General features: G+C 32.2%; 1 protein-coding gene across 1 annotated transcript; it reads right to left on the minus strand.

The window, feature by feature from the left end:
- Window positions 1-884: 884 nt before the first annotated feature.
- LOC132184370 (laccase-14-like) lies at window positions 885-4,989 on the minus strand. Its single transcript, XM_059597984.1, has 7 exons — window positions 4,874-4,989; window positions 4,544-4,695; window positions 3,313-3,557; window positions 3,112-3,237; window positions 2,414-3,002; window positions 1,328-1,680; window positions 885-1,092 (listed from the first exon to the last, which is right to left on the minus strand). The coding sequence occupies exons 1-7, from the start codon at window positions 4,964-4,966 to the stop codon at window positions 953-955; spliced, it is 1,698 nt and encodes a 565-aa protein (XP_059453967.1). The 5' UTR covers window positions 4,967-4,989; the 3' UTR covers window positions 885-952.
- Between the last annotated feature and the right edge of the window lie 8,464 nt (window positions 4,990-13,453).

Genomic DNA, 13,453 nt, shown 5'->3' on the forward strand with positions numbered 1-13,453 from the left:
CGGTCATATATAATTAATTTGAATATATATATATATATTCAGAGTAATACTACACTCTAGATAAACATCTCACATATATTCTACAAGGTTATGTGGTAATGTCTAATAATTATTAGATATTTCATTTTTTTAAGAATGGTTGATCTAAGGGATATTAGACCTTGTCATGTCACCTTTGTGAAATATTTATGGGATCTTTATGTAGTATGCATAGCATTACTCTATTTTTCTTTTAAAACAATAATTGATCATGATAAGCTAAACTGGCACATCATTATTATGAAATAATTGTAAGATAAAAATGTAATTTTAGCATTACTCAGTTAACTATCTTTGGTTAAGTTTCTAGTCTCCTAAAAAATTCTATCTCTCTCTCTTTATATATATGGGGTCCCTATATATATATATATATGTAACTTGATCACATGGTAGAAGTACTCTTGACTTTTCAACTTTTTTGATTTGAAATTTCACATTTTGCTAAGATCATAGGGATCTTGAGAATCCTAGTCAATTGAACTGAGATATATGAATTGATTTCATCAGCCTTTTTATGATGGCGTGTGGATGATGAGGTTGAAGAGGTTGGTGAAACTAAAACTTGATCATCAAACTGATTAATTAACTTGTAACATCCGTTCTCTGCACAAGTCTTTTAATTCATCTTTTATTTTCACTTGAGACATGATAGAATCTATAATATAAAAGCATATTAATGTAAAAGTAATATTAGAAATTAAAAAATATATTTTTATTCTGTAACTATTCCACAATAAAAAAAGTTAGTTGAAAGAATATTATTGTGCGATAAAAATGTAATATATAGCATTACTCTTAATCTTAACATAAACATTAGTCAAGTAAATGAGTATTTTAAACTAGCATTATTATTATTATTATTTTGGTTTGAGTACACTCACACAAATTAATGAAGTAGAAAGCATTCCTAAAACTAGGACTTGGAACAAGGAGGCATATATTTAGGAGGTGGGCGGATGCTTGTTGCATTGGTGCGCCCATTCTTCACTATCAGCACAGTATTCATACCCCAGCTCGCGTGCCTTTCCAAATGACAATGCATAAACCAGACACCTGAAAAAACACATATTTAACGTTAATCACCCTATTCATTGTAAATCTAAAGTAATTTTCAGCTTAATTAACTTCAACAAAGAGTTTTCCGTCTTCGTATTAGGGACAGCATATTAGGAACGACAAATTGTTGTTGCTAATCGGAGGTCATCAGCAACATTAATTTTTGAGTCATTATCATTGATAACGTGATCGTTAAAGACCATTTTTCTTATAGTGTGAATAAAGAACGTACCGGGATTATCAGCGATGAATCTGATTGTAACCCATCCATTCTTAGGAACTCCAACTGTATTAACTTCTGGTGGATCAATGAGATTATAAGACTTGGGATCAGTCTTTTTGTTGAAATTCCCAGAGCCTGTCCCGACCACATAGAAGCTATAACCATGGAGATGCATAGGATGATTCTCTGCTGCCCCAACATTAGTCCCTTGATACACTATCTCAACAGCATCATTGTAATTTACTATCAAGGCCTTCGTCCCTAAGCTTGGATAAATTGTATTGTTCCCCACATCTCCCGTGAAGTTGAAATAATAAGGTGGCTGCGTCGGGAAATTGCCGCTGTAAACCTTGGGAAGATTTCTGTAAAAAGGTTATTAGAGATGCTACAAATTAATGTATTAATTAAATTACTAAATTCACTTTTTTTTTTATTCGCTTAAGTTTTTAAGATAAATGATAATGGTATCACGGTCAAAATCTGTAATGATCTAGAAAAAATTAATGCTTATCACATTTGTACTATCATTCCAAAAAAACTAATCAATTTGAAGCTTTCCTATAATCACTTTATAAAACTCAATTTTATCTAATGAGTGTTGGACAACTTCTCTATCTAGTGTGGGACCCAGGCAGGGGCGAAAAGAACACACATAATTGGAGGACAAGTTTAAAAATCTTTAAAAAACACTGTTATGTATGAAACAAGTTTTTCTTCTGGGCAAAACTAGTACAAGGTTTGGGGGCTTGAGTCCCCCAAGAATTTAAAACACCCATCAAAAAATATATTTTTTATGAGGTAGGATCTCAAAAATTTATTTACACCCCTTCAATTTTATTCTTTATTTTTAGTTTTGTCCTCCTCTAACTCAAAGTTCTGATTCAGTCCCCTCCCTTGAAAGGTCACGTCATGTTGTGTTGACAGTGTTGTAAAACGTTATTAAGTTATTTTAATACCATTTGTAACGATCTACGAAGAAGCATCAATCCCATGTCCACTACTATTACCCTTAAAGAAATTAGGCAGATGCGCCCAGTATTTTTCCTGTGACAATACATTGCCACCATGATTTAAATGGAACAGGGGAGAATATACCTGTAATACGCTTGGAGTATATCAATTGTTGGGGTCTGAAAACTTATATTACTCAAGCTTGCTGATAGCCTGTTACCATCCGGGCCTGAACATGATGCATTGGGGCAGTAAATCTGATTTACAGAAACAGTAATAAAGATACTTCTGGTGATACTTCGCGGCACATTGACAGGGTGAGCTTTGCTTGCTAAGCTCCTCAAGCGCTTTGTAAAGTTTTCTGCAGCAGTTTTGTTATTGTAAGTAGGAAGCGTTGGGAAGGGAATAGATGATGGGGGTTTATAATTGCCATTGTACTGCAGAATGGCCGTTGTGGTGGTGTTGTCAAAGGGAGCAGTGGAGTCGGCAAAAGGAGTTGAAACAATGTAATAGCGGCTGGGAGACTGGTTTGTTGTCACCAAAACATCCATTGTTTGCCCCGGGCTTATCATGAGGTAATCTGCGGTTATTTGTTTGGTGTATGAAGCATCGGTTGCTACCAGTGTGAGCTTGTGCTTTGCAATTCCAAAGAATTGTTCTTCGTTCATTATGGAATTTATTATCCGGAGAAGATAAGTCTTGCCGGCGTCAACCTTCAGACGGTATGTAGTTGCTGCAGCATATATAAGAGAAAAAAAAAATATATATATATATATATATATATTAATTATCTTCTGATGCAGGATTTATGATCTTTAATTAAGGTTGTCTATTGTTTATACCACTGGAACAATTGTACAGATCTCCTGGTTGGCCGTTAATTGTGAAAGCATCTGAAACGTTTGGGTCGCCACCAGTTGCTAGGGCTTCATCAATTATGGCCATCACATCTCCCTTATACCATTCCCCTGTTGATGATCGGTTTAAATGTTTAAATGCTAAGCAAATTGGAGAAACATTCGGTGAAATGTTTAAATGCATACCAAGAATAATTGTCTCTTCAGCATAAGGCTTAGGAAATGGATAAGTGGTCTTAGGAGCTGGAGAAATAATAATGGCACCATGGACTGTGGCGCGTGTCCAATCACTATGGGCATGCCACCAAAGAGTTCCTTCTTCTGTGGAAAAAATGATCTCTTGAGTGAAGCTTGACTTGGGTGGAATGGGGCACTGTGTGATGTTTTCAGGTCCATCTGACCATGGATTCCTTGGTTGCCTCACCCCATGCCTGTGATTACCAAAGTTTACCTTTAGATTTTAGAAGCCTATGTTTCATATCATCATGTTCTTGTTAATAAGCAATACTTCAAATAACCATCAACGGTGGTGGATTAATGGCTTAATGAAATTTTCAAGTAGTCATGGCATGTACAAGGGTGTGGGTTCGAATTTTCGCAATGGAGAATTTCTACATATGCTTTTTAAGTATTAAATTCACTTTTATGATCCTTAAACGCAATCCCAAACAGACCCCTAAGAGCATGTTTAGGATTGTGAGATTGCATTTGAGAAATAGAGCTTTTAAGTTAAAAAAATACTTTTTGGCAATAGCTTTATTTGTAAGCTTTTGTCCAAAGTGTGTTTTGACCATTTTTAGGCTTTTTAGACAATTAAAAGAGATTTTAATTTTTTTACCAAACGAGTACTTTTTTTTTTCAAATTGACTTTCTAGGTGTTAAAAGCGTTTTTAGGCCCCCCAAACGCAAATTCCAAACAGACCTTAAGTCTTATTTATAAAAAAATGAGTTAAAATATTAATTAAATAATTAAATTTATTATTTTCTATTGAAGTTTACTATTTCTTGCCGTCATACTTTAGACTAGTTGGTAATGCATGTAATAGTGTGTCCCATGTTAATTTCAGCACTTTTATTTTCCCTCCTCTCCAACAACCATCAAAGCAAGTAGTTTTCATCATATACAATTAACCTGCAAGTATATTCTAGTCTAAGGTTACGGTGGAGTACTATTCTATTAGAAAAAATAAATGATTTTTTTATTATATTAAAAAAAAAAAGTTGAGTAGAATAATTTTGGTGTTAGAGTATATGATAAGGATTTAACATTTGGATTAACCATTTTCATTGTCTACAAGAATGATTATTCTAAAGCTATTTCATTTTATATTTTTTCATCTTTAATAAAAATTTATTCATTTTTCTAATGTAATAATCATTCAGTGTACCAAACACAAAGAAGAAGAGATAGAGATACCAGTGGATAGTAACGCCATATTTCCCTTGATTATGTACAGTAACAAAAGCAGTATCCCCTTTGTTAACTCGAATGGTTGGCCTCGGAAAAGTGTCATTCACAGTTAAAATGCTCTTCGTGCTGCACAGCTTGGTGAACTTTGCCTCCTTCAGCTGCCATCACAAACCCCCATGCAAGATGAAAAGCAAGAACAAAAGTTGATATATATATATATATATATAAAACTTAATTGTTCGGTGATGCTTAATTACTAGACAAAACCGAGGATTTCAATATGACTAAAAATAAAAGATAGTTTTCATGTATAATGGAGAGAATTAAGGTACTTACAACGAAGTCATAGTGAAGGACTTTTGCTTGGGCAATGCAACGAAGGGAAGCATTGAGAAGTAATATAAGTGCTAGAAACCTTAAGATCTCCATTTTCTCTGTCCAACTAAGAGAGATGCATGTGCCTTTATTTTATCATCTTCTTCTTGGGTTTGACAAGTATTTATAGTGTTCATTACTAGTGTACGAACAAGTTGATTTTTCCAGGAACCCCATTAACTCAATCATGTCCAAATTTTAAACATGTATTACAGAAAAATAATGCTCCAAAATGCGCGTAGTGCATGAGAAGGTATAAGCTGGGTATATAGCTTTTTGAGAAATGTTAGAGGTCAATAAGTTTTTCATATTTAGTTCATATTCTCTTATAATTAATCATTAAATTTGTAGGGTGATCTATCATTAACTTATATGAGATTTACGTAAGTCTACAAATTCAATTAGATTTGTAGGGTCTACCCTAGCATTTCTCTAGCTTTTTTTTTCCCTTTTTTTTGTGGTTTTTTTTATTTATTTTTTTTATTTTAAATATGGGTATATTGCTTGTGTGCTTTGTCATCTCGCAGTATGTAGACATGATTGCTAGCTAGTGGTGGAGGAAGGAATCGAGGGGTTAGGGGGGACCCATGGACCATATCTTCCCCAGAAATTTAAAAAACTTCCTTTAAGTCCTCTTCTAAAAATATACCACTTGGTCCTTGCAAATTTCTTTTTTTAAAAAAAGGATTTCCTCTAAAAATATAAATAGCTCTTTTAATCATCTTAGAAAAACTGAAAAATTTTATATAACCCAAAATTTCTCATCTTTTGGGTACTTATGTATAACCCTAAGAGAAATGCTAAGTTTTTTTTTTTAAAAAAAAAAAAAAATTCAAAATTTGGTTCTCAAGTAATCTGTCCCCATCTCATATAATCTCTAGTTTTAGTAAATAATGACATACGGAAATGCCAAAATGATGGTGACACATTATTAGGAATCAAATTTTTAATTTTTTTTTTTTTTTGAAAACTCTAGCAATATTTCTCATAATCCAAAAGGTTTCTCATCCCACTATGTGACTTTCCTGTACTCATCTCTCTTCTCTATCTCTCCAATGTTTTCTCTTTTCTCATTTAGGTTACCATTTTATATTTTCCTTTATTCAATTTCTTTATAAGATGTATTTCCTTCTATAATTAATTTAGGTTTACTTATTCATCACTAATAATTTCTTTAGAGCATTGTAATATAGTTTACACATTCCTTAATATACAAAATGTAGTCCACAAATCATATTATATATTCTTCCGTTTCCTCTCTTTTTGTCTTTTATTCTTTTCTCTTTCATATATTTCTCCACCTGGCCTCTCAAGTAAAAGTCTTCCCTGTGCTCCACCACTGATCAAAGAGCTTAACTAAAGAACCAAAAAGTGATAACATGTTTATAAAAAAATAATGGGGAATCTTCACTAAGGACTCTCAAAAAAGTGATAACATGTTTATAAAAAAAAAAAAGAGAATCTTCACTAAAGACCCCCAAATTTTCATTCGTTTTGAAATATCTCTTTTGAACTTCAAAATTTTTCAATTTAATCCCTTGAACTTTTAATTGCTTTCAATTTGGATCCCTCCGTCAGATTTTAAACGTCACATGACGTTTATACCCCTGACTTTTGTATAAAATTCCAACTTCTAAAACGTTTTTTTATTTTTTTAAAAAAAATAAAAATCAGGGATATTTTGGTCTTTTTTTTTTAAATTTTAACGGCTAAAATTAACAGAAGGGTCCAAATTGAGAGCAATTGAAAGTTCAAATGACTAAATTAAGAGATTTTGAAGTTCAGAAGGGTATTTCAAAACGGATGAAAGTTTATGGGTCCTTAGTGAAGTTTCCCTAAAAAGAAAAAAAGAAAAGAAAGTGATAACTTGTGCATAATCACTTCCAATCAACTTCTAACCTCAACTTTCACATTTCCTAAGAATAAGCAGCCCAGCTAAGTACTGATATTAGCCAGGACGGAACTAAAATATTTAGTCTCAGGGCAAAATCTTTTTTTAAAAAAAAATTAAGAGGCAAAAATTAATTTTTATAAGTATTTTTTATTTTTTTTTCTTGGGGACAACCCCTTGGCTTGGACCCCCCAAGCCCAAGAACCCTGGTTATTAGTCAATAAAACTTTTAAGACAGAATCTTCATGGGATATAGCATCAAGATTTTTTAGAAATTTTCTTCAAATCTCAAGCATTAGTTCGAAATCAATTGTTGAGATTTTGTCATATTAACCATGATAAGCACGACCTTATAACTTTTAACAACTCAAATCCATATTTTGGAAAGTTATAATTATTGATACCACAAAATCTCCATCTTTGAATTCCAAACTAATAATAGAAATTTGAAGAACCCTAATCAGGGCCGGCCTGATCGGTAGCAAAATGACAAGAAGATATAGATATAGTACTCTAGCACTGAAATTCAATGGTTGGGATTTACTTGGAAGATTAGTTGTTTGGAAGGCATTATTGGTTGGTAATTACTTGGAAGGTACACTTTGGGAACCAGCAAGAATATTTAACAGTACATGATTGAACCCACCTTTTGACTGATTAATCTTCAAAATGGACAAAATGCCCTCCCCAGATTCATCCTGCATAGCCTTCGATGTCGTGTATCAGGGGAAGTGTGGCATGAATAGCGGGTCGATCGATTAACATCATCATATTCAACCATGTGGACCTTTGACATTAACATTTACCAATTGGTCTTCAATTCACAGTTGACATTTATACGTTCTTCATCTGGCTGTTCTTGTATTAATTAATGAAGAGAGTGATAATTTTCATGATTCTGGTAAGGGTAGGTATTCCCTTTTGAAGAAAACAAAATCAAAGGTCTGCTTTAATTTGAAGAAGACTTGGACATAAAATATCACATAGATATCTATGTTTATTAACATTTTTTTTTTTCATTTTTTTTCTTTTGTTTTCGGAACAAAACATTAACAAATAATCTAAATCATAGAAAAAATTATATTTACTTTCACCTGTATGTCAGATTTTGCAATTATTTGTTTAAGATATGATTGAATTGGTTGGAATGTGGGATCAAACACTGTCTTTCCAAGCATTGCACAGACACATGTAATTGATGATGATCCATTATATATTAACTCAGAAACGTGCTCCAACTGTCTTTCTAAGCATTATTGAACAGGCAGATCTAAGTTATGATCCTATACGAGCTCGATATATATATATATATATATATATATATATATATATATATATATATATTACTTGTTTTTTTTTTTTTAGGGAGTGACAACGTGTTTTGGATTACTTGAAAGTTTTGCAAAAACGCGTTCAGTTATATATTCATTCTGAGGTTTGCTAATGCATTCCCCCACTCATCTCCCCCACCATCTTCTCTTTTTAACATCTTGATTTAAAAAATAAAAAATAAAAAAATCAAAGAGAGAGGAAGTGGTGGGGAGATGGGCGGGAGAATGCAATAAAACATTTGCCTATTCATTATGGACCACAAGTGTTCCATCAATGCATTAATATAAAGATTTTGTGGCAGCCAGCTAGCCTTCCGGGTGCTTCCATCACCTCCTACAGGCTACATACATAGCCATTTGGCCAAAATCCAAAAACAGAAAATAAAAAATTAATGAAAAAAAAATATATCCTGATGCCGAAATGACAGGCGAACCCAACAAACAAAGTGTGGCAGGCCCTTTGAACTGTTGGTGCCCACTGCTCAAAATGTTACATCAATTTCTGTTGCTTAATTCATTTGGTGCTGGATAATTATTGCACGCATATATGATGAAAATATAATCTTTAGTGGAGTTTTAGTGTTTTACCTACAACAACAGATTTCTCTTTCAATATTTTGAGAAAGACAACATTTCTTGGAAAGATATATATAAAGCTCACACCACTATTTACTAAGATAAACAACCTTAATTAATGTTACCTCAATCCAGTTTTTTTATACGTTGTTGACCTAAGCTTCTCACTAGAAAGAGAATCACCACTAAAGTCGAACGCCAGCTTAATTTGTCGAAGAGGAAAAATCTCTGTGGTTTTCAATTCCAGAAGAGAATTGCTTTCTGAATGAATATAGTACTGAAACAAAAACAAAACAAAACAAAAAATACAAAACTATAGAGGATTTAGAGATCTTTGGAATGAATCTAATGCAGAACAAAATCAGGACAAACTATACATATATATAGAGATGTAGGATATATTTCTGGTCCGTGGTAATTAAAGACCTTCCATGAGCGTTATTTATAGCGTTTCAAATTTTTGTAGTACGTACAGTGGTTGAAGTACAGATGCTGTACTACATAATTCAGGTAACCTTATTTTCGAATCTATTTAAAACTTTATGTTAAGCCCAACAGTTGAAAAATATTGTTTATCTCAACGCGTTAATATTGCTATCATCATAGAATCAAAAAAAAATATTGCTATCATCATATATAGTCATTTATATCGTCATGGTATCCTAATTGGTGATTCGTCATCCTCTCTGCCTTTCTCTTTCTAAATAGATTTTTGGTCTCGTTGAAACAAAGCTGAGGATAGGAGTATTGGGGGAGTGAACATAGCACCACGCCACCACCTTAATATTAGTGGAGTTATTGGGCCAATGCTTAGTGATTGTATAATTAGCAGTCGTACTAGTGCTATTATTACTTCACGAGCATATAGGTAGTAGGGCTTTTTAATTAACAGTTTAACCTCACTAATGAACCCTAGAAGTGAAAACCATATGGCAAATACTTCCATCGATATATAATGTTATCACTACTAGGGACAGAGACAGCTTTGAATTTGGGAGGATCAAGGGTCAAAATTTTTTTAGTAAAATACCTTTATTTGGCAAAAAATACCTTTATTTTTTTTTTTTATTACCTTAAAAAGTTTTTTTTTCCTTCTAATTTAGGGGGGACCAAGGCCACTACTGATCCCCCTAAATCTGTTCCTGATCACTATAATAGTTGTACGTTTCAATTCCTTTCCATTTCCTAAGAAAAAATAATGTCCACTATGTAAAAAAGAGACTAGCTAGTGTTCTAAATACAATGAATAGAATAAAAGAAATGAGAGAGCCCACTTCTGATAACTAGTTGCATATGATTCTCAAGAAGTAATTATTCGATTTTAAACCTGGAAATTGAAGGAAATTAAACAGAAATCAGGAGATGATTTAAGAATCCAGGGAAGAGAAGTGTCTCATTTGCGACTTTGTATAGGTGAAGTTTGGATGTGGGACACAAGAGAAAGTGGATGTTACATGGATTCCAATCCCACGGCCGGAAAATTTGGGCACTTCTTTATGACTTGGGAGTAGTCAATTCAATTTTTCTTTTTCATTTACTATAATTTGAGGCTTAATAGATATTTCCAGTCATGGGGTAATAATTTTATTTAATAGACTGTTATACGACTGCCATATATACAATTAAAATAACACAAAATTCTCCTCTTTTATTTTTTATTTTTTATTTTTTATTTTTTTAAATTTTTTTTATAACAAGTATTGATAATCGAAAGGCTAATTTTTCATATCATCAAGTTATTTAGTAGCCAACTAAATAGAATTACTCATGTAGATATCATGCTTTGATCGATGAGCTAGTTTGCCTTTCATATATCATGTTAATCATTATCTAAGCTCAACTTCCACGTTAGCTTAAAATGAATGGATGTGATAAATCATTATTTATCTTTAAAATTTAAGTTAATAGAAAATGATTGATTTTATTTAAATAATATTCTAATACTCTTCCTCATTTATAAACTCAAACTCAATCATTTCTTTCCATTACTAATATGAACTCAAATTCTCCCTTAATAAGTGTATGAGAAGTGATAATTGAGACAATATTTGAACTCTAAACCTTTGCTCTCTTACCATGTTAAATCACCACTTATTCAAAAAATTTAAACTAACAATAAATAGTTTATTTAATCATTTAATTAATATTCTTACAAATTAAATGCCACATGTGGTTTACAACTTTATCAAAATAGTAATAGTACGGTTTCTCCTGGTGTTCCCCTCGTTTTACGTGGATATTATTTTTTAAAAAAGCAAAGAATAACTTACCTCACCAGTCCCTAAAATAAAAAAAAGGTAATAATATCTTAAGACCAAGATAACTCAAAAAAGAACCGCAACATTTCTCTTATCAAAACCTACCTTATTTTTTTAGAAGGAAAATTTTATTACTTCAATATTGCACCTTTATCAACTTATTATTTTTAATTGTCCATCTTTCATCGAAAAAGATAATGGATATTTGTCGTGTGTAAACCACACCATTTCATACTTAACAACTCTGCATATATGTATTTAATATATTTTAAGTTACAATTATGACTATATATTAAAGATTTTTTAAAAAAAAAAAAAAAAAAAAAACAAGCAAAAGCTTGTGTCTCTTTTCCCATGATGTCTAGCCATTGAGACCCACCCGGCTACCCCTCATGGGGGATGGGTATCAATGTTTTTAATTAAGATATACTCAATTAATATGTTAAAATCATGTATAATTGGTTAGGAGGATATGACAAGATGGTATGGTGTACAAATGACACAATCTTATAGGGAATGACATGGCTATTTGTCTAGCTAATTGATGACATTATATATCCTCATGTTTTTGGATGAAATTAAGACCGTAGAAGTAGTAAGTTGATAAAGCTGCAATAATACCCAGGTAAATTTTTTATAAAGCTACAAATTTTTTTATAATTTTGTCTTATTAATGAATTCTTATTTATCCAAAAAAAAAAAACTTCAAAATTAATATTAATTATTGTCAAATCATTTTCCCTTTTTGGAGATAAATTTACAGTTGACCTCGCTCAAAAGAAATTTTCAATTATCAGTATTTTTTACCCACACGAAACATTAACAAAATAAGAAAAAAATTTCACACAAAAGTATTTGATGCCGAAACAAACCATCCTGCTTGAACATGGATATAAGTATTAAATCTCAACTTGAATAGATATTTAAAAATAATAATAATGGTTGGTATAATATAATTATATTAAAATGACGTGACAGAATTTTAAATTAAGATGATGTGGCTGAATTTTATATAAAAATAAATAAATAAATCACCGTGGAGTTTATCACCCCCAACAAATAAATATCAAGATATCTGAGTTGAGGCTTAGCAAAAGCTGATGTGGGTTGGTCGTTTTAATGTTAATTATAATGGAAATTAGTTAATAAGTGACGCTTTGAATCGGCGTTCCACACGAAACCTACTAGTCGTTTTAGTGATTGAATGATTTATTTAAAGACGATTCTGGAATTGCCCTTTTTTTTTTTTTTTTTTTTTTTAAATATTGACCTACTTGGAGGACCTCTTAATTATTTTTTGTACTGCAAAAAATAATTTGTAATTTAAGGCAGCCACCTAAAGTGATTTTGCATTTTTTTTTTTTAATTATTCTCCAAAAAAAAAAAATTAAAAGACGAAAATATATCCTTAAAGTTTGTACCGAGCTCACAGGTGTTGGTCACTGGCTCACTGCCCCCAGCCCACTTAAACCCCAGAACACATGGGGTGGGACCACCCATGCAGTAGTGGGGCTTGCCAAGTCTCGATCTCTCAGCCTCGAACTCGCAAGGTGAAGAGAAGATCGACTTCCTACCACTAAGTCACCTCCGTGGGTGGTTCATGTTTGTGGGTTTCATTATCAACACTAAAGGGACTCTTTAATGCGCCCCCCCACCCCACAAAAGGTGCAGTAGAGCCATTTACCAAGTACTTGGATAATGTTATCACTATCATATATAGTAAATGTTTTGGCTCGAGCCATCATACTTTTCACCACTTAAGAAAATTAATCATTTTCACTATGCAAAATGAGACTAGTATTCTAATTATAATCACAGAGTAAACGAATGGAGAGCCCATGCCACTTCTTAAAACAAGTTACACGTGATATTAATCTGAATTAATCATATTTACACAAATTAATCAAATTAATCAATACCAAGATCCCAAAATAAAATTAATCAAATTGTTTTTTAGCCTGAATAGGGTCCTTTTTTTAACCTTATTATATATGATGGCTCCTTTCAAAAGAAAATTCTAAGATAGTCCGGTTTTTTTAGGGAAAAGGATCCTCTCAATTTCAAATTCCCTTCATTTTTTTTTCTTCAATTTAGTGCATTTTGAAGGGTAGTGCATTTCCTTCAAAATGCACTAAATTGAGGAAATGGACGGGATTTGAAATAGAGAGGATATTTTTCCCTCTTTTAGAGTTAAGTTCATTAATAGTTTTGTCCCTTGACACAACGACCTCTCATTAACGTTTGTGGTTTGATTGTTTTGGGTTAGCGAGTTCGGCTCCTTTTTGTTTGACTCGGTTCGGTCAGCCAATAAGGCTTATTGAAAATGGGCATGTTTGGGCCAATTAAATGGGCTGAAGTTGTCGAAAATAATTTTGTTGATGCTAAACCATATTAATCTGAATATTAATAATAAAATAAATATAATGCAATATAATAAAATTAGAGTGATGAAAGATCTTTGAATGATATATAATCACGCAAAAGT

The sequence above is a fragment of the Corylus avellana genome, chromosome ca6 (genome assembly GCF_901000735.1).
Source record: "Corylus avellana chromosome ca6, CavTom2PMs-1.0".
In the NCBI taxonomy this organism is placed as follows: domain Eukaryota; kingdom Viridiplantae; phylum Streptophyta; class Magnoliopsida; order Fagales; family Betulaceae; genus Corylus; species Corylus avellana.

Coding starts and splice junctions, on each gene's coding strand:
- LOC132184370 (XM_059597984.1), bottom strand. CDS start 4,966: ATGGAGATCTTAAGGTTTCTAGCACTTATATTACTTCTCAATGCTTCC. Junction 3,558..4,543: donor TATGGCGTTACTATCCACTG/GTATCTCTATCT, acceptor TGGTAATCACAG/GCATGGGGTGAGGCAACCAA. Junction 1,681..2,413: donor ATACTCCAAGCGTATTACAG/GTATATTCTCCC, acceptor ACCTTTTTACAG/AAATCTTCCCAAGGTTTACA.